This window comes from Rhea americana, unplaced genomic scaffold (genome assembly GCF_003343005.1).
Source record: "Rhea americana isolate MKP2758 unplaced genomic scaffold, rheAme1 scaffold_107, whole genome shotgun sequence".
NCBI classification, from domain to species: domain Eukaryota; kingdom Metazoa; phylum Chordata; class Aves; order Rheiformes; family Rheidae; genus Rhea; species Rhea americana.
This window is the reverse complement of record NW_028185117.1, coordinates 166524-193377: the sequence shown is the minus strand read 5'-3', so window position 1 is coordinate 193377 and position 26854 is coordinate 166524. Positions and strand designations below refer to the sequence as shown.

At 41.8% G+C, this 26854-nt stretch overlaps 1 protein-coding gene across 8 annotated transcripts; it reads right to left on the bottom strand.

The window, feature by feature from the left end:
* Nucleotides 1–173: 173 nt before the first annotated feature.
* SMIM19 (small integral membrane protein 19) lies at nucleotides 174–26854 on the bottom strand. Of its 8 annotated transcripts, none has more exons than XM_085309935.1 (4): nucleotides 26660–26854; nucleotides 26382–26506; nucleotides 25190–25265; nucleotides 174–245 (listed from the first exon to the last, which is right to left on the bottom strand). In XM_085309935.1, the coding sequence occupies exons 1-3, from the start codon at nucleotides 26818–26820 to the stop codon at nucleotides 25201–25203; spliced, it is 351 nt and encodes a 116-aa protein (XP_085166061.1). In that variant the 5' UTR covers nucleotides 26821–26854; the 3' UTR covers nucleotides 174–245; nucleotides 25190–25200. The 8 variants fall into 8 exon arrangements, with proteins under 8 accessions (XP_085166061.1, XP_085166043.1, XP_085166077.1 ...); XM_085309917.1 differs by lacking the exon at nucleotides 174–245 and adding an exon at nucleotides 11992–13633; XM_085309926.1 differs by lacking the exon at nucleotides 174–245 and adding an exon at nucleotides 13568–13639.

Below are 26854 nucleotides of genomic sequence, written 5' to 3'. Positions count from 1 at the left end.
TTGCTTAGAGTTTCCCCTCTGCAAACAGAGTCAAGGCTGGAGGGCACCGTAACAGATTTGGAAAGCAGATTTCTTGTAAACAGTGAGTTCTCCCTGGAAAGTGCTGGGTAGTGTTCAAATGTGAAGAAACTGCTAACTGCTGATTTTCAAACTACTATAAATACTGTTCATTTGGCTGCATTTGCTCAGCAGTGAAACGCATTCCATATTTTGCTCCCAAACTGGTACAGCTGTAGAGTCCTGTCCTGCAACAGAAAAAGAGAAAATAAAGAAATACTCAGTGGAGTGTGCAACAATGCATGTTTTCAGAAGCAAACAGATGATTTAAATCCACTAACAGGAGCCTACTTCAGCATGTGACCGGTCTAACCATAAAGCAATTCAGAAAAGATTAAAATAGGGTCACCTCTAAAGCAATAATGTTTCTTGCAATGCCAGTGTTGATCAAACCATATCGATCATTTTGAAAGGACTCGGAAAGGCCGGGATTATGCTGGTGCAGGACTGACCAAGCAGTGTGATGATATTGTGCTAGCATATTGCATGCAGCAAGGATATGCTTGTCTTATGTTTTTTCAATCACTGGAGCAGCACAAAAATCACAATATTCCCACATATCCCTAAGCATTATACAAGTCTAGGGAAAAAAAAAGTTTGACTTTAAGTTAACAGTTCTCTGCTCCTTCCCATAGAGAGTTACCACTGACTACCAGGCTTATACTCAAACTATGTAGTTCATACGGATTTTTCAGCACTTCTTTAGTGTTACAGCGGATGTAATAGCCATGGACACAGAACAGCACGAGCCAAGATAAGGTGGTTAGGAAGTGATTATTTCAGCATTTTGGGGCTGAAAGATTTAGGTCTCATGCCTTCAAGCCAGTGAGAATTATTTTATAGTCAAATAAGTCACGGCATGTATTGACCCACTGCTACGTGAGTCTGGCTCTGCAGATAACATGAGTGGGAAAGAGGCTTAGACAGCACAAGAAAAGAGAGAAACATTTTTCCTTACYCTGTTTTCTGTATTTGTTTTAAAATTTCTCCAATCTAGTTCAGTTTTAGGTAGTAGATAAAGCACTGGACTAGGACCATTCATTAATCCTGGGGATTCACGATTAAATCCTCAGACCTGCATGAATTTACACAGTGACTTGACCAAGTTAGTGTCTGTGGCTTGGTTTCTTCTCCAGAAAAGGGGCCATGTTTCTCCATGTACATTCATGATAGCTGGTATGAATTTAATGGCATGAATGTATTGATCTGACCATTAACTTGACTGCAATCCACCAGTAGGTTTAATAGGCACTACATACCATGCATGCATGAGCAAGGATTATGAGACTCGGTTCCTTCTGACTGCAAGATAAAAGCAAATCTTCATTCCCAACACTGGGATGTGACTTCTCCCCCCACCCTGCTGACCGATGGAGTAACCTACTGCAGGGCTGCGGCTTCTCACATCAGCAGAAGCACAACGCCTGGGACATTCCCTGCCATGACCAAACTCGTGGGACAAAGCTGGTCGCATCTGCTCTGCAAGCTACCGTCAGCTCCTACAGATTCCAAAATAAACTCCGAAGTCACAAGGTTGCCCTTATTAGCTTCCCCGGGGACAAAAGCTCCTGATGGTCCCAAAGAAATTAAAACTTGTGCGTGTGGTGAGGCACGTGGAGCTCCTGAAACCCTTCATGGAGGCCAAAGGGCCTCCTAAAATTTCTTGGGGGCTCTGAGAGCTACATAACCTGCCCCCCCCCAGAAATGGGATAAGAGGCCTTGGGAGAAAAGGCTGCCCTAAGAAGTCACCATTCCTGTTGTTTTATGTGAGGTGACAGCTGAAAATAAATAGATCTTCCTGCAAAACTTGGGAGATTTGATTTGACATCCTTTGTGTTTTTAAATGTGACAGAACACAACAACAAAGCCCCATCTTTAACCACATCAACATCAAAATAAAAAGAGGCAAGAGAACAAACACACATTTTAAAGTAAATATGCATTTGAATCACTAGGTGCTATTACTTTCACCTTCATTCAGTGCAGAAGATGCTAAATGTTCAAAAAAAAAAAAACAAAATACAAAAAAGAAAATAAAGAGGTTCCATCTGCTCTCCTGTGAAAGTTTTCAGAAATGCAAAATATTTCTGCAAAGCAGGCCAGCGACTAAATACAGACTAAATCTTGCAGCATGCTTCTTTCTAGAGACTAAAATATAGCTGGCATGCTCAGGCATGCTGAGTTATGCCCCTCCTCACCTAATCTAACCCAAGAGCCTGTGGTATTTTGTGTTGTTATTGGGACAACAGAGAAGCTGCAGAAAAACACCACGCAGGAGGGAAAGCTGGATCTGGGACCTCTTTTCATCACAGCTGAAAGTCGTTCCCCTGTTTCCTCTCCCACGTTGCACGATGCTTCATCAGTACACCTTTCCAAATGCCAAATGCAATTCAACCTGACCTCCTAGACCCTAGCAAATCCATCGATTTACCTGCAGCACCGCGATAATCTCTCTGCCAAAGCCTCCTCAGATGGCTGCATGATGCTGCTGCAGTGGAGCCTGCATGGCAAACCCCACTACCACCACCACCCTGATTTTTGGAAACACTGAGCCTGGCTCAATGCCCCGCTGGCAGATGAGCCAGACGCCCCCCTCTGTTTATTTTGTATCTAGCTAAACATTTTAGTAGAAAGCTGTAAACACAAAGTGCTATTTCCTCTCCCACGGGAGAAGAAAACAAAACTGAGGTTAAGAAGCACCTTGATTCATGCAGCACGACAAGTGAAGCTGCCTGAAAAAGTCAGGAAGTGGTCACCACAAGATCATTTTAGGACATGTTTATATGCATACAATTACTAAGATAGCTATTCTGCAAACTATTCTCAGTACATTTCTAACTGCAGGCAAGATTTTAGTTAAAAAAGAAACAAAAAAACAGCATGCAAATTGAAAAACAGTTGCTAGTTATTATTTTTGAGGGTGAGCAAATCATTGTTGAAAGGACACAAAAACATCTGACAACTGAGGACGAAGGGTTAAGAAAACTTTGGCTCAGGACTAAGTCCAAAGTCTAAGGAAGCAATCAGAGCACATTACCGACCCGTAATCCAACCGTGCAACCCAAAGGAAACAAACCCAATAAATGTTGTTTAATAGTCTCTTGCTGAAAATTAGGGAAGGAGCTACTGTATTTCTGTGAACCATTAAAAATTCATACAAATCACATCCTATGCAACTCTTGCGCTCTCAGAGGTTGACTAATACTAAAGTTTCAAATTTTAACCTTCAATTAACGGCACAGAGATTCACTGACTTCCCATTTTTGGTGTTTTTTTTTTGTTGTTGTTGCCTAAATATGAGCAAAACACAGCAACTAGAGTGTTTCTAAAGACAAATCGTGCACATCACATTATGACAAGACATACGGGGGAGGACAACTTCATTTCCCTTGCAATGCTCAAAACAGCAGGCGTTTCATTATAGCCAGTCGCATTTAATCTGTACCGACAGGCGTGTTCACTTCTGGTTACCGGTGCCTGAAAAACCTGTCCTAAACGCTCGCTGTCTGGCAACTTCTCATAGGTTATGCCTCACCACTGCGATTTTTGCGTGCTGTTCTTTATCTAAAACCAATTCCTCAGGCTTTTCGCCTGCAGAGAGAGAGATGCGGCGATCCTACAAATTCTGGGCAGAAACTGCATTTCATTCCAGCGGTATTAAACGCAGAGTTGCAAAGAAATCAAATCTGATTTTTAACCAAAGCGACTCACATAGCTGCGTGTGCACTTCTTATCTTTTCTCATTCCTGCTCAGGCTGTAACGCTCACAAATTAATTACCTGCTCAGGCTACTAAGATAACATTCGGGATAGCAAAGGTGGGGTAATTCAAGTGGTTCAGGACTGAGAACATCCCTATATGGCTCTAAATTGCATGCAGAGCACTTGTCACAAGGCCAAGCATGATGCAAGTTTTAATACTTCAGGATACAAAAAGTGCTTTCAACTTATTTCCAAAAAAATAAAAATAAAAATCAACTACAGCATACACAGAAACAGTCTACCCATCAGTTCCTATTCTGCTATAACATGCTTTATGCCACTACTCAATATGGAAACAATCCTGAAGTTCATGGCTTTTCAAGGATAAAGTTCAGGTTTAACTCAGCAGAGAGGGACCATCACCTTCAGCTCACAAAACTTCCGGAGGATGCTTCTTAGTGCCTACCAACCCCTGCTTCCACCGCCAAAAGGGCAAAAATACCTATGAAACATGTAGCATGAGATTTTGTTGCTGAAAAGGCTTGCTAAAAATACAGGCAGCAGTCATGTTTAGACAGCAGTTTTGCAAACCAGTAAAGTTAAGATAGGGGAAAATATCAACAAGTCTTTGTTGCTCATTTGCAGGTGAGTATCTTTTTTTTTCTCTAACTGAAGTATAATTGTCAGCGAATGAACAAAGTGTTTCTATAGCAAGCAAATGTTTTTTACAGAGCTTTTTCAGAGCCGCTCAGGGAAAACAAGCAAGCACTTAGGGTTAGCAAAACCATTTTTCCAAAAGCAAGCCACGCACAGAAACTTTGCAAACTCACCCACTCAAAGCTGTTTCCAGAGAAAGAGGAGCTGAGCTCTCCCAGCGACTCGCCTTGCTGCCCGCGAGCACGGGCTGTGGTCTAAAATAGATCCCCTACCACTCAGCGCAGTCACATTCGAACACACAAACTTCCACAGGCAGAAGAGCTCTGTGACTTAAGACAAGCAGCCCCGGCATAAAAAGCCCTCCCACCCAGGATGGCATGCGAGACACTGCTGAGAAGCATCAGTGCAAAGCCAGGCTTATTCAGAGGTGAAAATCTGCCTCCTCTTAAGCCAGGAATTCTGCCGGGGGTGGGCACTGATAAAACACAACGCTGCCGCGTCACGGGGCCGCTACCAACACAAACCAATCCAGCGAAGCTCGTATTAAAAGCGACAGAACGGTCTCTCTTTTTTTTTCTTCTTTTCTTTTTTTTTTTCTTCCCCCCCCCCCTCCCTCCAAGCACAGGCATGGACGGGGAGAAGCAATTTCATTTTGCCACAAGCCACCGGCTTTGGCGCTGCAGGTGACCTTTGCAAAGCAGCAAAGCCGCCCGCGAGCGAGCGCGCCGAACGCACGCTGAGCTCACGCAATTAAAGCGCGCGTAACAGCGAGGGTATACCCGTCCCATTCAGGAAAGATGCGGCATGCTCCTTGCTTTAATCCATGTCAGCGGAGGTCTCACAGGCTGCACAGAGCAAAAGATGCAGCTGAACTTTGACTGGATCAATGCCTAAGCAAGCAACTTGGCTTGCAACAGTTCACCCTGAATTACCCGATGAGAATTCCTTAAACCGCTTCCCTTTAAGTGGGAAACATTTTTGAATGTATGTCAAGGCCAAAAAAAAAAAAAAAAAGACGTTTGCCTAAAAGCACCTGGCTTAGCTGTATGAAAACTATTTGCTTTAATCCTATATAATGCAATTAAAGCACTTTATTCAGCAAAAAGGCATTTAACACAAAATGGCATTGTTATGGTTTAAAACAAGAGAGAGAAAAATTCATTTGAACAGGTTTACAGTTTATAAATAAAAGCTGTTTTTAAGTTAACATTTTCACTAAAACCTGATTTTTTAGTCCATTCTTAGTCACTCAAATCTGTGACATCGTATTCAAACATAGCAAACAAATCAGTAAATTTGCTGTGTCCTCAGCATTTGAGAAAAAGCAAATCATTGATTTAAATGTGGAAACGCAGGCTTGGAAGCATAATTCTTACCTCAACTACAGGTAATAGCTATATAATATAATATCAGGTAATAGGTAATTGCTAATAATGAGATAAAAGATCTCTAAACTGGTTAAATTCAGCTGCAGAAGACATTCAGGGATAATTTGGTAAATCTGAAAAGTGGTTTAAGCTCACATTGGTTGAATTACACCATCATCTAGAAAGAATCAGAGCAAAACTCTAGTTAAAGATTTTGCAGTTCACAAACCACATTAAAAATCCTAATTGTTAGTATTAAAAAAAAAAAAAAAAAGATGATAAATGGCAGGTCATGATACTTTATAAGCAATGGTGATTCTTCCTTTATGCTTAACAGCCAGCTGCCATTAAGCTCACATGATAGCTGGGTAACTTTGCAAAAAGCTACATCTTTTACATTTGGCAAGTGCAGGCTTTAGTTCTTCCATAGCTGGCAAACAGGTTTACAAGTTTTTGAAAAGTGAGAGGGTCTCAGTGTTTTCCCACTGGTTTTCCCCTTATTTACAAAACCATGCATTTTAATAGTAAGGTTATGAAGCTTTTCCTGCAGACTGTGACAGATCTTATTGCTGTTCTTTACAAGTGGCATCAGTGAATTTATATGTGACCCATCACAGCCATAAATATTAAGGCAGCTTATATTTATAGGTCTGTATGCCAAGGTTTTAAGGAGCAAATAAACAAACACTGACACTTTCTCGGAACACTACTTCAACTTTAGAAAGTCAAAAATCGAATACAAAATACTATTTTCTTTTCTGTTTATAGTTGACAAGCTGTTGACATCTGGCATGGTAACACTCCGGCACGACCGAGTCCGAATACACCCCGAGCAAACCCTCATCCTCTTGAAATTCTACTACGAGCACACGGATGCGAACAGAGAGACTTGCAAAGGATAACTCTTTGCGCTGATATTTCAGAGATATCTAGGTTGGTTTCAAAAGCTAGAAGTCACCAGCTTGAGCTGTGGGAACCATTGCAAGCCTGAGAAAGTAACAAAGTCCAACTGTTTAGGTGCTACTTCCCATGAGCTAGCCTGACCGCAGCAGTGGTTTCTCGTTGACCTAAACTTCAGAGCTTTGCCTATATATCAAGCAAAGGATATAATAAACAGCACAGAAAAAAAGAAAGATCTTTAAAGTTTTGATTCTGCTAAGTCAGCATTGTGGGCCTTAATCTCAGGAGAAGTCAATCCAAGATAGGTTGACCATTAAAAACGTTACAATTTGGGATACCACTAAAGAAGTAGGCAAAGGAAAATGTATACGACCACAAAACAAACTCTGAGGCTCGGCCTTTGGCACTGGAAGTAGCAATGCAGTTCCCATCAAAACAAATATTTGCAGCAATGATAAATATTATGTATTACAATCTCTATCAGATATTATAATTTCTTTTTTCAGTTGGAATTTTAGTCTGGCAAGTCCACAGCTGAGAGCTATCTGCGACACAGCAAACCCACAGTAGGCACATTTTTGTTTTGTTTTAAGTAAAGTAATAGGACAAGCTGATTTAAATAATCAATATTTTAAAACTTGTTTTGCATTTCCGCATCAGTTACTTGCTGAAAGCTAAACAAGTTCTCATTTATCAGTCACCTCTAAAACAATGTTAACTTCCACCTTAATGCAACTTTTATATCAAAATTGTGTAACCTCTTATTAGCCATTCAGATGGGAAGGCTGCATTTTATTCATACTTAAGCAGTTAACACATTCTAAAATACATACTAAACACATCTCCTGTCAATCTACAGTCCAAGAAAAGAAAATCAATGACCATGAAGGTGATCTGAACATGAGCGGAAGACGACTGCATACCTACCATGTATCTCAAAGAATTCCAGTTCTTGCAATAACCTTTTTTCTGTCTTTGATTGATGGCCCCATGACCATCTCTATGGCGGGAGACTTGAAGCAGGAAACGACACACTCGTGAGTACTTGGAAATCAGCCTCGAAGTCCTCAAGACTAATGGAGATTTACCACAGCTCTACTGAACGCAGCATCATTTCTGGGTGCTTCAGTAATTCTATTGTGTCTGATGAACACACACATCAGAGTAAAACTCTAAATATCTGTTCTGCAGCTACCAGAAATGGAGACATTACTGAGTGAAGCTACAAATACAGTTTGAGCTTGGAAAGAGCCTGCTCTGACCAACAAAAGTCCATCTGTTTTTGCACATCAGTAGCAAGCTCTAACATGCTCTGTTATCTAGGGGGGTCATCTCTGAATAGAAAGGGATGTATCCATGGGTTTCACTGCAGTGAAAACAATCCCAGGGACTGTCTGGAAAGTCTAATATCGTAGACCTAAAAAGATAAAAGCCATTGGACATTCGAGGATGGATTGAAGTCGGGTACGTAAATTGCTGGGGCTTGTATAAACATGCCGCATCATATAAGGTGACTCTGCATGAACTCATGCTTGTCTCTTGTGTGAGCAAGGCCTGGAAAAAAAAGCAAGTTTTTGGTCGATGCTGAGTCAACAACTAGCCTAGTTAAATCCAGGAACTGGAGTTGTATCACCTGCAATTTTGGCTGATTCACCACTGAGCCTATGTGAACTTACTACATCCATCCCAGATAAAAGGAAATGGATGAATTGCTGCTCTGACACTCACTTAATCAACTCTTTCCCCATTTCTGAAGCAAGCAATCAACACGGTCAAAATATTTCTAAAGACCCTGGCTCCTGCTGACAACTCAAATAGCATTCTTCTGAATTGGTAATGGTTCTGTGCTGACTATACAAAGAACACAAAAAACTGCCTGTGAAACACACTAATGGCATTTGAAAAATAAGTGTTTTGCAAATTCAGAGGCTTATGCAAAGATCCCTCTGGTCAAAAGCCAGAATGACTTTGCCAAAAGTCAACAATATGAATTCTCAGATAATGGAAATCAGACACCTCAAGCCTCAAATTGTTTGCCATTTTCATTTCATTTGGGGTTTCAGAAAATAACAGCTGTAAAGTCTTTTCCCCTTGAGATAGAAGGGAGCCAGTAGTTTGGCTCCCCAGAGTCCAAAGACAGTCTCTCTTAAAAGGGAGCCGGAGTGAGAGTAGTTATCCGCTAGTGGCATGTCAAACCATACTGGCTGGCTTTCACCAACAATCTCCAAAAACAGTTTGCCTGAAGTGACAAAGATTTAGCACTGCTGAAAAGAGCTAGATTAACATCAAAAGGAGGCAAAGATCAGTGAAATATCCAAGCAAGGAGGAATAGTGACTCTCAGAGGTGCTGGCTGGGGTTACGGGAGTAAGCACATCAGGCCAATATATTGTCACAATGGGAATTGTGCCTTTATCTGGACAGTAATACAGTTGCAAAGGTGGAAACAGCTATGGAGCCACTGAAAGCTGTGGCYTTAGCTTCATTTTGTAGGAATGGGAGCCGAATATTACGTCCTCAGAATCTTAAATAGGTGATCATATAGGCATATAATTTCTGGAGATAAGCCAAAGCCACAAATGGGACTTTGGTCAGAAGAGCGAGACAGCTTCTTTCTTAAGTTGTCCAGCAGATGTTGACCATGCAAAGAATGGCACCTGCCAACTAAAAGGCCTTTTCCCATCAAAGCTCAAAACCTGCTGACCTCTGTTCTTCCGAGTCCATTTAGCCCATATTTATCTCCTGTAGCCATCACTACTAAAGACAGGTGGAGGTTGACGGTGAAGCTAAGAACCTCATGTTCCACCTCCAATGCAGAGCTAATGCACCGGCTGCTCCACTGTAAGCTGACAGTCCTGCCAGAGCAAACAGGTGGCTGATAGACTCGTCACGTTGGCTAAGAATTAAATTGTCACTGTAGAATATGCCAGGGAATGTCCAATGGCCTGGCACTTGGCTCAGCAAACACCTCCAAGACAACTTACTAAGGTCATGCAGTCCTGTGAAGCAGGTCAAGAAAACCTTTACCCTCCACAGAGCAAAATGTCACTCTCCACTTCAATGCTTCTCCTGTGCCAGAATTAGCACCGAAAACCTTAGGAAAAGCAGACCTACAAACCAACTCAATATAGCATGTTGGTCATGGATCTTGTCATCAAGAACTCTCTCCCTCAGATGAGCTAGCACAGAGATGGCTGTATGTTTTACATGGGCTTTTGCTAGACTGGTGATGTTGGTGATGCTATCATTTGAGCTTCAGAGGTCTAGCGTCCATCTTCAGGGGAAACATATACAGCATTTGTGATGGCATGGGCAGAATACTGGGACACACATCACCTCCTGTGAGTTGATCAGTGAACTCATTCATGGCAAGAGCTAGAGCAGCTGCAATTTCTCTCCTTGCTGACACAGAGGCTATAAAGAAAAGAGAAACCCTTGGAAGAGAAGTTTATTGAGGTAGCAAAAGATGGTATTTCCTTGAGCACACACCACCAGCAAACAGCTTGAGCAGCCAGTATGCCCCATCCTCTTGAGAAGGTGTTTATAGCTATACTATGCTGGTGATAGTGATGCATGACAGCACCCCGATGGTTGCCCAGAGGAAGATGGATCAYGTGAATGCTGATGCGAAGTCCAGGAATAGCAAAAGGGATTCCAAGAGGAAGCCTCTCTCTTCCCCTGCCCTTCTGTGGAAGGGCCAAAATCTTAGCTAGCAGAGTGAAGACTGCTGAAAGGGAGGGCATGGCCATGCCCATTAAGACTCAGTAGACACCAGCAAATTTTGCCATATGTGGGCAGGGCCATATTCACTGCCTAGACTCCAGCTTCAGCAACCTGATAGTTCTTGAGTTAATTTCTGACCCTGATATTGACAATGTGGGTCCAACCCAAGAGCCCTGAAAAGGAGCTAAGGGATGCTAGGATCCTGCTACGCTCACCACAACTTGAAGGGGCCCAAAAATGTCACCAGAAACTGCCCTAGGAGATGATGTGGAGACTTGAGGCATCTTCACTGTCATCCAAAATGCTGCGGCCCAGAGGAAACGCTGTGGTTGGCTCAGATGTGCAGGCTGGAGACAGGCTGTTTAGTTATGATATATATGCCAGGGTGCCCACGCTTTGGTGGGTGTGGGCACCTGAAGTCGAGGGTGGCTGCATTCTTCTCCCTAGGTGGATGTCCTGTAATTGGATTGCTCTAGAACTATGTATTTCCCTTGCAGAAAATGACCTGCACGACAAGAGAACATGTGCCTCTGCACAGCACTGCAAGTATTCAAGGTGCAAATCTGACAGCAATGCGTGCCCTTGAACTAAGTGAGAAAATGGAAACCAGCTTTCAGCGTGGACACAGACTTCTCAGCTCTATACAAGCACTTCCAGAGAACTTAAGTATCAGAAAAAAAGTAGTGGGGGGGGGGGAGACTGAGACCTTCAGAAGTCATTTATTCTCATATCTCTCTCTACATAAATTAGGAGGGGAAAACAAATTCTCACATTTTTTCAACAGCCAATCAGTTCCTTAGCTTTGAGGTAACTATATATTGTACTGAATTAGATGAATAAATCGACATAAGGAAAACAGTTGCTTTGAAAAAGTGAAATAAATGACTCCCGTCAAAATTGGCTTAGTATTTCAATCAACACTGTCTCCAAATGTTTCACAAGTTCTCTACTGCAATTTGATTTTTGCTTCAGCAGAAATGAACTCCTTCGCCTCAATTCATTTAATTCAAATATCTAAATGGATTACCAAAAAAATGGGCTATCTTATAGCTTGTTCATTTCAAATTTGAGGTAGGGTTTTAAAATAAACATGATCCCTTCCAGTTTTCGCAGCTAGGCAAACATGATTTTCCATTCTTCAAAGTAGTCCTGAATCGAGATCATATTGCTCACTAACGCGCATTCAATTCTGCGATACACTAGTATCACTAACATAATATGAAATTCAAGCATGGAGAATAATATTCTGTACCTATTTCAAAACATAACTGACAGTTACTAATATATTTAAAATATATATATGTATAAATTGTCCCATTGGCTACTCTACTAATCCTGGGATTTTATTTTGCCTGGGATTCTCTAGGGTTTATTCAGAAGATGAAGGGAATTTAACTGCATAAACTCAGAGAGAGGCACAGTTCTCCATCAAGGAAGCTTGCTAGAAAAACATGCAAAAACTCACACTGCAAGTGCCTCACATGTTGACCTAAACAACTCAAACATCATGAATGAAATAATACTGGGAGAAATAGTAGGTGAATGTAGAGTCAGAGATAGCAGGAAGAGAAATGTTCAGATTTACTCGTTCCAGTCAACAACAGTAACTAAAGTTTATTGAATTCAGTTTCAGCAACTAAAAATCCATGAAAACATTTTTATTTTATACAGACAATACTCTCCCATGTTTAATCTTCTATTAAAGTAATTATATAGTGCAGGATTTTCTCACAGTCATTGTGATTTACTTATCAATTAGTGTAATAATACCTATTTTAAAAATATGAATATAACTAAATTCAAATAGGTTTTTTATCCAATTATATAGCTGTTCAATTATATGGAAATATCTAAGAGACTGAAAAAATAATCCAATGTTAAAATATAAATGTTAGCTACAAAAATAGCTGGACACACTCTCAGCCACTGTCTATCAACTGTTCCCTTTATATCCACTCTAAAACTACTTCCAAMACACTAATCACATCTATTCAGAAGAAAGTAAAATTATATGATCTCAAAATATTTTCATTAGAAAAACAGTCCTTTAACAACTGCTTGTCCTCTTCCATCTAATTATATGCTCTTAAAGGCCAAATATTCAGTCAGTATGTAGAAATAACTATAGTCTTTAATAAAAATAAAACATCAGATAAGACTTCATATGAAAAGCAAAGATGCTCTTTGCCTTGATCAAGAACAGTCTTCAAAATAGTATTCAATTTTAAAAAATTAAATATATAAATGTCAGTCTTAATAACTCCATATCAGCGACTTCTTACAAATAAGTCTGCTTACAAGATCATAACGTACTGAAAAACAAGGCTAGAATTTTCCCAGAGATACTTCACCTAACAGCCAAAGATGTTCAAAATAACCTTTTTCAAAAGCTCTCCCTCAAGTCAATACTAATGGGAGCTAAGTAATCTGCACTTAAAAGACCAACCAAAAAAAAAAAAAAAAAGAGAAAGAAAGAAAGAAAGAAAGAAAGAAAGAAAAAAGAAAAGAAAACATTACCTCACTGGAATGCTTTTGCGACCAACAGTCAACTTCAAAAAAATTGAATTGATTAATATTAAATCATGACATCTAAGAACAACATAGAAACAATACATTATGAAGGTACTCAAATCAGAGGGATAGTTCTATCTTTTTTCCCTTTTCTCTGTGCATCTATTGCACTTTTTATGCAAAGGCTGTTTATTAAATGCAAGAAAAGCTCTAGATTTGCTGTTTTGTTACTATCATGAACTATCACAATTTGATCTTCTCCATATTCAACGGAAGTTTCCATAAAAAAAAAAAAAAAAAAAAAAGATTTCAAATACAAAGCAGCAGCTATCTAATCCACAAATGAAAACTACAGTGATGTTATGCTTTTTTCCTAAAACAAGCTTGAAGCCATGATTATATTAAAGACACAGATATGAAGGGATTTTTCAACTTCCAGACAGGTAGGCAAATAAGGTATTATGATCCAAGGGCACAGGTAAACGAATAAGCAAGCCAACTATGTGATGTTTGTGCAGCGTCCTCTCAAATCCTGCAATCCCTTCTAGAAAGTCTGGGTCTACATCTCCCTCTTCTTTACTCATGTTCTTCTCACATGGCTTGGTCTCAGAAACATTCCATGCCTGTAACGGAAACTTGAGCCAACTTCTTAAATGTATGATTTCTTCATCTTGACTCATCATCCACTTCCATTTCTGAGAAGCTCCTCATCATGACACCTGTATCTCAAGAAGCAAAACAGGAAACATCACAGGGATGAAGCAAGGAAAGATGAATAATAATATGCCTCTGTGTCTTTAATAAAATCCCAATTTTCATTCAAGTTCCTTTTAGGAAATGTAGTTCCTTTCTCAGAACGAAAGTTTCAACAAGCTAGGTACATAAACATCTAGTGCCAGAGTCAGGGTAACCAGTGAAACCTCCTGACCTGAGCCTCTGCTCTTAATGCGATGAGCAGAAGAAATCCTGTACTAGCTAGCCTTATGTCCTGCAGAACATACCATCAGGCATCAGGTCTAAACTAGTCTGCCGCAGCCAGTTCAACAGAAAAAAATAAAATGAATAAATGCTGACCTATCCACTAACTTGCCCACCACTGAACACAATGGAAGTTACCTTTATCTGCTTACTTGTCCAAATATGTAGAGTTTAGTTCATAACTGAGATGAAAAACAAAGATGTCAGCCTTCCCGTTACATCCCCCACTGTCCCCAAATCCATGCAACATCCATAGTATATTTCTTTCTATGTGCTTATCAGCTACCCAAAGATACATTTCTTCTACATTACAACAATGTAACTACAAGGTGACAAAAGCCGAAGTTATTTTCAGTGTGTCTTTATCCCCAAAATCATGCCATGAAGTTTTGGGTAGAGGCAGAGAGGAATGGCTTAAGGGTTTTCTCAGTGTAACAGTCTTCTCTGTTTCAATGGATTTATTCTCATCCAAAACTTGGGACCAACAGGGCAAAAACCAGCACTAGCACTCATTCCAACAACACAAAGGCACTGGAATGACTCATCAGGACAAAGGAGATGCAGTCATCTTGCCTCCAAACAAGAAGCCCAGACCACATGCCTGCCAGATGATTTTGCCTAAACGCTGAATAAGGGGATGCAAGAGAAAATCTCTGCAGCATCCTTAGTCATGACACCTTCAGGGTAAACAGGTAGGCACCAAACCCATTTTGCAAGGCAGTTCACCGTGAGGCAGAAGTAAACCATTTTTATCTCTTTCTGTTAGGGTTAAGGCCATCATTAAATAAAGATTATCACCGAAACCTCTTCCTAGCAGAAACAGAACAGATCCTACCTCTTACTGGCTACCATCTCAAATTCTCAGATTCCACCTCCCACCTGAAACCCTCCTTTCTTCCATAAAACTACTTGATGGGCCATGCTTTGCTCATAAAGACAGCCTATTCATCCTTTGTTGACTCCTCCTAGTGAAAACAAAGTAATTTCCATTCCTCTGTATTAGCAACAAGGGATAATACCTGTAGGAACAGGCTCCCATCTGAGCACAGAAAGGCTCAGACTTTGACTCCTGTGTATTACAGCAGAGGATACAACTTAGAAGAGCAGCCTTGGATGAACAGCATGAGAAATCTCCATCAGTGCTCTGGGTGGAACAGAACCAGCATCTGTTACGTAACTGGATGGAGAAGTATTTGTTGTGCAGGTGTTATTACAGAAAAAGCATCTATTTCTTCAATTCTTACCTTTTTTAAAAGTTCTTACCCTCAAACGTACTTACAATGCGAGCAATCCTGCAAGTTTCTCTCTCAGTGATCACACTGAGAAAGAAACATGCTTTTTTCTACTCAGGAAAGACAAATATCACATTTTCCAAGAGTTTAGAGTAGAAAGCAGAGACAGCCACACATGCTTTGTCATTAGGACACTCAAAACATCTCTAGAAAGCCATCCAATCATTTTACACCAGAATGATCCTTCACCCATTAATCAGATGTCTGCACTCAGCATATGTACAACATGTTACAAAACTTCCAGATACCCACCGCTGCATGCAGAGAGAGAACTGTAGAAAGAGATTAGTAATTGCACTTGAACCCAAATGTTTAGAAGATCAGAGGCTGCCTGTCACCTGGATGCCAAAGCCAATTGAGGAATTTTCCATTTTCTTTTGAAGAGACAATTTACTAGCAGGTTGATACTCCTAGCTTTGATCTTCACAGCAGCCAGCACTGGCAGAAGAATTTTGTTACTCAATAATAAAACACAAAAACTTCCTGAACTGTTAACTCAGTTATCATATTTTGGCAACTAAGCCTTTCCTTATACTTGGGGAAAGTCTCAAGATTAGACAGTACATGTTTTAAAGGCAGATGTGAATCAATTATTCAGTGCAACCATGCTACATACAACTGTGTTAAGTATTAATCTCTTTGAGAGAACACACATTCCACAACTTCCTTGAAAGGTTAATTTTTATCCTGTTTTCCCAAGGAAACCACAAGTTAACAAGCATACCGACTCTTCTGTGCACTGAAAGTTTTAAATTGTTTGGCTGATTTCAACCAACTCTGATAGAGAAGGATGAAGATTCCACCAGTATACCATTCCCGCAACAGCTCTGCCCAAGAAATAACCAACGCAGTCCCTTCATCAACCTGCCTTGTCTATAAACATCTGGGAGACAGCATGTTTTTATTAATACACCCAGGAACAAAGAAGTACTGCTGAGCTGCTCAGTCACTGTGCTGCTGGGAAAATGAGGGAAGACAATGGTGCTGTTGTGCTGATGGGAAGAAAGAAGAGAAACCCAAAAAGCGGCAGGAAGCTCATCTTCACTAGTTTGGCTGCTCACAGAGCTGCTTTTTTCTAAGAAGCAATACAGCAATGTCTCTTGTGTCTGTCACAGGTTCCATCTTTATGTTGGCTGCTACTGAGGCGTTGACAGGTGACCTTCTGGTTTCTTTAAAAGGCAGTTGGTTAAATCTTGCTGTTTAAGTGAGGAAGTTAGAAAAGCAGACACACATCATAGCACAGGCTGCTTCAGAAAATCTCCACAAAGAAGGAAAATGGCCTCCTCATCCTTTTTAAGGCAGCCTTACCTAGACAGGATACATTATGAACTGCCAGGACACGGCAGATTCCTGGTCCATCTGTTCCAGAATTGTGCCTCCTGTGATTGGGACCAGATGGTTCAGAAGGTGTAATAACTTGGGTAGTGAACAATGATGTAATTCACCCAAAGGGGAAATTCCTTCCTGACTTCATCAATTAGCATGAAGGTTTATATCCCTAATTTATTTTTAATCCTATTTACTGCAACTCTGGATATTGTCATAATTTATATAAATGTCCAGCTCTGCTTGGAATCTGACTAAACTTTTGGTCTCAATAGTATCACATGGTATAACTATGCCAAGTTTCAAATATAGTGCTCTGCAATTTCATTTAACATCCATTTGTTCCTGTACTATAGGAACTAGCACTGCTATTAGCCACATCTTTTCCCTCTTCTAGGCTACCATACCATAGTGTGCTCTGTTCCTGAGCAGGAACACAATCTGAGGACCTTTAACACAACAGTGTAGCAACTCCTTGCACTTATCCAACAATATTTCTATGATCTAAATTCCTAGGGTGATTCCTAGGGTCTGCTGAAAGTTGGCAGCTCCATCAAAATTTTTTCAGGCCCTACCCATTTCCAGATCTTCCAACTCACTTTCCTGATCTTCCCCTTGAGGAGCTGCCACCCTTATAAGCAGACTATTTGGCCATGTGCTCTCAGCATCTCCCAGAGATTCTGATAAATTTAGTAATAAAAAAAAAAAAAAGAAAAAGGAAAAAAGAAACAGACAAGAAGCATACCATGCTGGGCTTTTCAGCGTCACACAGTGCCTCTCCCTCTGAGCAAAGAGCTCCCCTCCCATCTCCATGCCTGAATAAAGAACAACGGTGTCCAACTGAGCAAAACCAAAAGAACCAAAAAAATTTGCTCTTGGCGAGTGTTCCTGTGGGCTGCAGGTTGCTCTGCCTGAGAAATGTACCCTACGTTGTTACTTATGGACAAGCTAATCAAACATTCATCATGATTATGTTGAGTATTTAGTAAAGACCCAGTACCATAAAGTCACTGCCATTTCTACTCACACAACACCTGCAAGAGGCATCAAGGTATAGTGCCACACCTTCGTTCAACAAATGTTTGGTGAAAAAAAAGATCATAGCCACGTATACAAGCAGCAGACTACAAAAGGGGACTATTAAAAGAAACTTGAGGTTCTAGATCCTCTCAGCTTCCAAAACACAGTCCCCCTTTCAATAACGACTGGGGCTGCATTTTTTCCTCCCAGTCCTGGAGATTTTCTCCCAGACCTTCGGATCCCTGGCCACAGATTCTTACTCCTCGAGCCTTTAGGAGAGAAATAGTAGATCTGGTTGATATCTCATTGGAAGATGTCATTGGCCCTCCAAAGAGGAAATAGAATTTTTACAACATCTGTGAGAAACGCTGCAAAACTATCAGTTTTTTACCACAAGTGTTTTGATCATGGGTTCTAACAGGTGAATTACGGCAAGAGAATACCTCTTTGCCTCAAATAACAAGAAATTACAACTCCCTCTTCAGTAGGATCTTCTGCCAAGGAGCAGGTCAAGAGAAAAAAATCTGTCCCAGGCTATGGTTCTCAAACAAATGGAGTTCTTTCATGATCAAAATAGTACTAACAGACCAGAAAAGGGCACTACTTTGCCAACTGTTAGCTCATGAGGTAATGCAACTCTATGCAATTTTCTCCCTGTGTCTATCATATATTGATTGAGTCAATAAAATCACAGATTTCTCAATGGCAATTAAGTTACCACGTCACCTAGTTTTCCATGACCTCCGCATGCTGTTTAAGAGTTACATAGCAGTATTAAGAATTCTTTGCCAGAGCAATGATCTTAATACTTTCTTTATAAAGGCTTTACCATTATTACTCTCTCTCACATCTGTAAGGAAGACATAAAAAAAATTCAGTAATGGACCCAGTACTTCTACAATACTCTTGGGCAACTAACTCAAACAGTGGCCCAAGCCACAAGTTTTAAGAGTGCTGCCATACCAATATTTCAAGAACCTTTGATGAGCCATCGAGTGGTTTGCATTTGGCATTTGCTGAKGTTGAAAGAGAACAGAGTAATAACAGAGAACAATTCTCCCACCAGCAATGGCAAAAATAATCTTAAAAGCCTAAAGTGCAACACTTCTACGGCTTTTGGGTCGTTACTAAATTCAAAGTGAAAAAGATGTGATATTTTTCAATTGTCACACAAAAAAAATGCAGTCACGGTGAGGAAATATTTTAATGGACTCAAAGGTATTTTTGGCTGCTAAATTTTTCAATCTGTTGTGACAAAAAGAGCTTTAAATAAATGTGCAATACAAGCAGTGCATACTTTGCCTAAGAAAAAAAATCCACTGGCCAGTAACAGGTCATGTGAACACAATTATTTATTAGAGCTAAGAACAACAATTATTACAAGTCTTATCTGATTGCAGAGTTGGATCTATTTAGCAATGGCACAGCCACATACTAAATGCAAGAAGAGTCACAATTCATCAATGAAGTGAGGGAGTTTCTATAAACAATAGTTGCTGCTATTTAAGAAAATGATCATGCAGAAAAGAAATAAAATGTAGAAAGCCTGATGGCCTCTCCCCTTCCAACCTCCCCTCTCAAAAGAAAAAACATTTTTCTCTTCTGTCGATCCACTCTTTCATGTTACAGAAGTTACATGCCTTAAACTATCACTCCCTAAAATCCACCAACCAAAGCTGCAGATAACATCCTTACTTCTTTTCCTTTGAGATTTTCATCAGTCAACAAAAAAGTTGTCTAAGTTCTGCTCTGTTTTTACCCTTGGTGTCACATAAGTTAGCGCTAATACTGCTCAGCAGAGCATACACCACTATCTAAGCAACAGTAAAATAGAGTAGTCCAAATATATTTAGTACTCTGTGCTGGGTAAAGTTCATAGCAGCTGTTCTATTCACAGAAAGACATCTGAGAAAAGTGCCATAAATAACAAGATCACATGGATTCTCCCATTGCACAACCAACATACATCTTTCCTGTACAGGAATTTATACTTCACACCCTATGCTGTCAGTCAAAAGAATATTACAAGCTACGTTTTCAGGATGATCCAGATGATATTTTGGTACATAATACAGCCCTCCTGCTGGTCGTGGCTTTTTAAAATACTCTATTCTATTGCAAAAATGGAAAATGTTGATAGAACCTCATCCGAACTGCAGTCCTCATCAGCAATAAGCTAGAGCTGCACATGCCTTTTACACAGTAGAGGTGTCTAACACAATTTAAACATGTGCAAGTGTGGCAGCCTGGCAGAAGCTTAAGGGAACTACTCCAGTGCGGATTCGGAATTGTTATTCATATTTGTGAATATAAGTTTTTTTCCTCTGACTCCACTTTAAAAAGATCCCTAATTTGAGCAGCCCCTTGTAACATTTTTAATATATCTCCATGTTACACTAAACTTAAACCTATTTCTCCTAAACATCTCATTTATAGGCTTCTGTAAGGGAAGAAACACTTTTCAAAGCAGTCTCTAGCTACAACTGAAAAAACGGAGTCATACAGTCATTTTATTAAAAAATGTTTTTTTTTTCTTTTTTGGAGTTTTGCCACAAGTTGCCTTTGAGGGTTTGGTTCAGAAATTCCAAATTCAGCTTATTGTTTTTTCTCATTGAGAACTAACTCCTTTTAGCAATTCTGTTAATCTTGGAGTTTGGAGGTATTTTTCTTAAAGTAACACCCAGAGTTTAGATATTCCATAAAAAGACCAGGAATTATTTTTATTAAAGTAACACCCAAAGTTCAGACATTCCATACAAAAACCAGGCAGAGTGCTTTCATTCTTAGAAAGGTTCTTAGCCCTTTCCTTGAAAACACAGATTCCATGGAGACAACAGAGCACTGAAGCTTTATCAGTACTTTTTCTTTCTTCAAAGTGTGTGTGTGTGTGTGGCGTGGAGGGGGGATAAAATAAAATATAAAGCTATTTAGCTAGGATTTTCCCTGTGTAAAAAAAGCTGAGCCTTTCGCTCTTCATATGACTTTCTTTTCCTCCCTTGTTATCTTCTGCTGAGGAAAAAGTAGTAGCCATCTCCACTCCCCTACTTCACGTTGCTCATTAGAGGTTTGCTCTGGTTTTAGCATGTCCTGCCAGTAACAACAACACACACTGAATATCTCCATTCACATTCAGTATCTGCCTCTTAGCCGGGTCAGAGTCCCACTGACCTAGACGAGAACAGTTTCTGATAGAGCTTTAGTCAGACTATAAGCAATTTTTTCCTTAACTCTTATGCCACAATAGAAACGGGGCTGCAACGTAAAGGATCTTACCTCCATTCACAGGGGCCTGAGGCACTGGACCATCTGCTCCGCCAGTGGCAGCCCTGTCTCGAGGACAAGAAGAAGTGCTACATTTTCATTTGAGTGACTATGTTAATAAACTAGGTTACATCACCGTAATTCCCTTCCATGACTAAAACACGGTTCAAGGGTTCAGAGGGGAAAGGAAATGCCTTTTGATCAGGTCTTCCAATCATGAGTGTAAGCAGGCTGAAGAGTGCACTATGTCAGCAAACCTTCTGCAAACACTAGTGCTCTTAAGGCATAACAGGCCAAAGACATCATGTAATTAATAACATGCTTTCCAACAAGAGGCTTCTTCCCCATTGAATATTGGAACTACGTGCCTTCTTTAATCTCTTTAATGTTGAAAATAGGGCTGGGTCAAAATCTTTTCACTTCCTCTGAAGGAGAGGTTAAGTGACAGATCCACCTTTCTCTCTGTAGCGTATGTAATTTCAGCTTGCCCAATATTAATGGCACTCCTGAGTTTAGGAGGACTTTAAAAGGAATCATTATGCTCACGGAAGTAAGCTAACATGAGTAACTGCCCAGGTAACAGGGAAACATTCCAGAGCCCTGTGCTGTCTCCAGGCTTTTGGCCAATTCTGCTTAATCATATATGCCAAACTCAGACTACATAAAAGACTCATAACAACCCAACGAACAGTTTTGCACTGCAGTGAACATGCTTCTTTGCAAGCCATCCTAGGACGAAAGCATTAGGATGTCTTTCCCATTTCCAGAGCTTCTGCTGCTGTCAGCGGTAGGAATCAAACAATGGTTTCTGCCATGGCTCTCACAATGAATTAGGTGGGCTTTGAAGTGAAGTTTAAGAGAGAGTTTAGCATCACCTGAGCATCGCACTGCTGAAATTCATACCTGCTACAGCTTCGTTATGGCGGCAGCTGTTACAGGCTGTGTTCTCATCTAATCTAAGCTGGGTCAGGACAACTCACACTAGCTGGGCATGCAACACTGGCTTGAGTGAAACTTGACATGCTTGTAGCACAGGGCAAGATATCTTCAGGTTACAGAGCCTGTGATGTCTTCAGCTTTAAACACAGTTATGCTCACAACACATACATTTATGATCTTCTTGAGCCTTGTCAGGGAATGTATGAAGCTTTGTCTGAAAGCTTTGATCTTCTGTGCAACATCAAGTAAAACCTTGCCAATTACATCTTAGTTATGAGCACCAAGATGACTTTTCTGTCACTTACTAGAAGAGTGTAATTTTTCATGTAAGATTAGAGAGTCATGGTTGTAACCCCATGTGAAGACTACATTTACAAAAAGCAGACTGTTCAGCAGCTCCCATGGATGCAACAGCCTGGTCAGATTTTTAAGAGTATACAACTTATAATTGAGAGAAAATAGTTAATGCTTTTAATGTACCTTACAGAGGCAAAGTTTTAAACATAGTACATAAGTATCACTTACCTTAGCTCCCATTTTTAGCTTTTAACTCAGTATTCTCAAACTCTTCTAAAGAAAGCCCCTAGAGCTAAGTGCACTGATCCTTGCTTTTGGCTGTCTGTTAACTCCTAACATAGTTTAAATTTGCACAGCCCTCACTTCAGAACAATTTATTTTAGCTAAACAAAATCAGGCAACTGATTTGGAAACCTTCCCTTAAATGCTTTGCGTGACAAGACACCTTTAAACCTACCCATCAAAACAGCTTAACAGCTTTCTAAACAGTACCAGGCAAGCTGAAAAAAGGGGGGGGGGGGGAAGAAAAAAAAAGAAAAGAACTGCCTCTGTACAGCATTCTCTAAAATAAGCATGGCTGAAGAAAACTTTGGCACATTTTTTAAAGGTCACAAGCTTACCCCATCCAAGGCTTCCAATAACTTTCAGAGAACTTTGTTCCCACTGAGTTAAGAGAATTGGTTTCTGTATATGATTAATAGCCTGACTAATATGGATTAATGTAAAAAAAATAAAAATAAAAGAGGTGTGTGTGTGTGTATCTCTACATGCCTTCAGTTCTGGGAAGAATCTTCTACCACGACAAAAGAAAATACTTATTGCTGTGTTCAGAGGTAAAATATTAACTTGGAGGTAAAATATTAAGAGCTCTGTCTTGATCACACTACATCTTTAAGATTCACCTTTTGCCCCAAAATACAATTCCACAGTAAAACTATAGAAAACCCCTGACAAAACTGGGAGTGATTTTGCTAGAACAAGGATCAAAGACTCGCTTGAACCAGAGGAACAAATCACCTTCCAGTCACGGTTCGAGCAAAAACCTCCTCGGGCCGCAACAAAGGTAAAAACACACACCCTGAGCAGCTTTTGCCTTTCTTGCCTCACCTTCAAACCTACAGTCCTGACAGAGAAGCTCGTGTTAGTACCTTAAGTCTGTGAACACCGAGGCAAAGCTGCTCGAGGTTTTTAAGCGCCCCCAGCTGAGCTGGGCCCCAAGCCGAGACGTTATTAGCTACAGACGGAGAGACGCTGCGGGTTCGTACATCGCAAGCGCTGTGACGCCTCTTTGCCGGGCTATGCCGAAGCAGACCGAGCTGCTTCTGCTGCCGCCGCCGAGTTAGCCGGCCGACGCGTCGCGTACAGGTGGCTCACCCCGCGGCCGCGGGGCAGCACGGAGGGCTAAGTCCCCCGATAGGCGTCCGCCGCCCTCCTTCCTCCCCCCGCCACGCGCGCGCGCATCCTGCCAGCCAACGGCCGCCACGCGCGCCGGTGGGGCGCCCCCCCCCACACACACACTCACAGCCCCGCGGGCGCCCCTCGAGCAGCAGAAGCAGCAGCAGAAGCCGGCACGCGCGCCGGAGCCGGAAGCGGCGACAGGAAGTGAGGTCACGACGGCGGCAGGGAGCAAGGCGCCGCTTCCGTCCTCCCTCCCTCCCCTCCAACCGCCCGCGCACCGGAACCGGAGGCCCCGCTCGGCGGCGCTCCCCCTCCTCCGTCCCCCGGGAGCTCGGTCAGAAGCCGGAGCGGGGCAGCTCCTTCCGCTGGTCACCAGAGAGACGGCACAAAAACCGAGGCTGCCTTCTGTCCGCGGCGACCAGAGACCCGCGGTGCAGCCCCGCAGCAGAGCACTCCAAGGGGGAAACGGCCAGCAGGACGGTTAAAATCCCCCCATAGCCGGCGCGGCACCCGGTGCTGCGCTTATTCGGTTCCCGCCAGCAGCAGCTGCCCACACCGCACTTTACTGCGTTGTCCTGAGCTAGGCCACCGCTCGCCCGCCGCTTAAGAAAGTGAGACCTGCAGCCAGCTCCCAGTAACCTTTGCCTGTCTCCAGAGGCAACAAAGCACAGATCATCTCAATTTAATGAACAAAAACAGTTGAACAAATTAGTTTCCTAATACTTAAATGGAGCCTGGAGTGCTGTTGGCTTACCATTGCTCCAAGACTTCATGCACCTTGAGCACAAATCAAAAATATATACATATACACACATCATTCTAAGCATATACTCTCAACTCTATACTGTTTTCTCAGCATCCAGTTCACAATTCAGCCTAGTGAAGACAGGTAACATTCAGAGTTACAGCATGATACATCATCAAGTACTTTTCATTATTAGTTGCTTTTAAACAAGAAGTCATTTCTACAGTGTTCCCTAGAAATCAATGGTTTTGTAATTCGGTAAAGTTCGTTTAAAAAAAAAAAGTTACCACCTTTTTTTGGATAGGCCACACTCCCTGTTAGTGGCTCTGTTTATGCAGATATTCACAGACAATCCTACTCTTTAAACCAATTTTACTACAACAGGCTAATCAGTCATCTTTTCTATAACATTACAGTGCTTTGGCTGTCCTATAGACATGAAATTTACTGTGTTCATTCTCCCAAGTTTCTACAAGAAAGGTTCACAGTTTTGTATATGCAATCTCCATAGTGGAGATTTCACTCTTTCTGCACTATTGCCAATGGCATTTCTGCTGCTCAAAACCTGTTCACCTTCACTATACAGAAACGGCACAATATCTTCATTCACATTTACTGAAGACACCAAACCACATTTCTGTTGTCAAATTCAGCAGTGTCCAGGCAGGTAGCTGCTGCCTTTCTTTCTCTAGGGTACCATCATCTGGGAAGGTAGGAGTTTATTTCAAAGGTGCTGGCAATGAGAGAAATAATTTAAAACATTGGTATGAGTGCACTTCTCTACTCTCAGAGGTTTCTCTGAGCAAATCTGTCCTACATTTGGTACTTTTGTGCTGACTGCTTCAGTGGGCATTCAGTTTAATTCAGCAGGCTCAAAGAGAAGCTGCCGCAAACTAAGTTTTTAGGAGAATTCCCTTCCTCTCCTCCTTGCTTTCAGCTATGTATCAACTAAAAGGCATTGAAAATGGCCCCACTCTGACTCTTGTTATCAGCACTGCAAGCATATCCTGAATTCTTACAATTGTGGACTTCATTCCACTGAGAGCTGTACACTTTCAGTCTGTTTTGGTGGCTGCTGCTGTTCATACTTCCTTGCTGAAAAAAAGAAACACTGATCAGCACCAGTTATTCTACTTAAATTTATGTGAAAAATATACATCTATATACACACATATGTATACATGCATATAATATAACAACGTAGAAATAGATTTGAGAGTGTAGTTCCAAAGCTCAGCTACACAATGGGGAAGTTTCAGCCAACAAATGCAACACATGCTTTAGCATACAGCCTTGGAAAGGCCAGGCAGTAGTATCATTGCAATATTTAAGTAGATTAATGGCAGAAAACTACAATCCCATTCAGAGCCTTTCATTAAAAAAAAAATTAAAGGCTACAGGTTCAGAAGGGCTATAACAGATGATCCACAGAACTCTTTAGTCATACAACAGATGTCCTCAGCACGCATCTCCTACGCAGTATACAGGCCACATACTAACAGCTATATTTACTTCAAAATTGATTTGGTTAGCAGGGCAAAACAAGATCAAAGAGTTGTGCATGAGCAAAAAAACCCCAAAGGATGTCAACAGGCATCCATTTGTAGGAAGCGCATCCTTTTTTATTTGTACTGAATGCAGTGGCCTAGCTTAAGAATCTTTACATTTAAAAGGTGGTTTTAGAGCATGAAGTATTTCCTGCCCATCTTCCCTCTAAGCTTATATATGTGGCAGACATGAACACAAATGAGTCTCTAAGGTAGACCTATGGCATCTCAGAGCCTTGAGGCACTCTGCTACCTCCATCCTGACCTTCAACATTAAGACGGGAGCAGCAACACTTGTTGCTATGGTACAGTTCTCATTTATTTTCAGTGAACGAAGCTGAATCACTAGCGATTCCGCAGACAGTCCTCTGAAGTTGTACAAATACTTCTACTTAACATTCAGGCATTCCCCAAAAGTGGAGCTCCTTTTGACATCAGCATCAGCATCAGATTCGCTTTCACTACTAGAAAATAACCACACAGTAGCTCCCTGATTCTGTGTTTCTTTATGCTGTCCCCATGCAAACCAGACTACCACAGAGCCCCTGCACATGACAACAGGGCCCCGAGGCTAACAGCGTGCCGGTAGGCAAGCCCCGAGGGTGCCTGCTCAGGCTGAATTCCACCCCCCCAGACCTCCGCTTGCCTCCCAGCAAGCGCTTACCGATGGAGTACATTTCCAGCTGCTGCCGCAGGCGAATCTTCTTCATGCTGTCGTAGAAGTTGGGCTCGGGCAGCGTGTCCGCAGCCGGGGGCAGCGTGAATATGCGCATGATCCTCCTCTTGTTCCTGAGGAAGGAAGACAGAAGAGAGGGAAGGAGAGAGGGAGGGCAAGGCGCTGAGCGGTGGTCGGCACCGGCAGAGCCGCGCACACGTGGCCGACGCCGCCGCTTCCGGGCGGGAGCGCTCGCCCCGCCCCCAGAATAAGCCCCGGCCCCTCACCGGCGCGCGTAGACGAGGAGGGCGAGGCTGGCGAGCACCACTAGCAGGTAGACGTTGGTGGCCTCGTTCCACGCCTCGTGCACCGAGTAGTCGATGGCGCCGCCGTCGCCCAGAGCCGCCGAGCCGCCGCCACCAACAACTCCCCCGGCCGCCGCCGCCATAGGATGCTCGTTAGAGGCGGTGCCACGGCGGGGA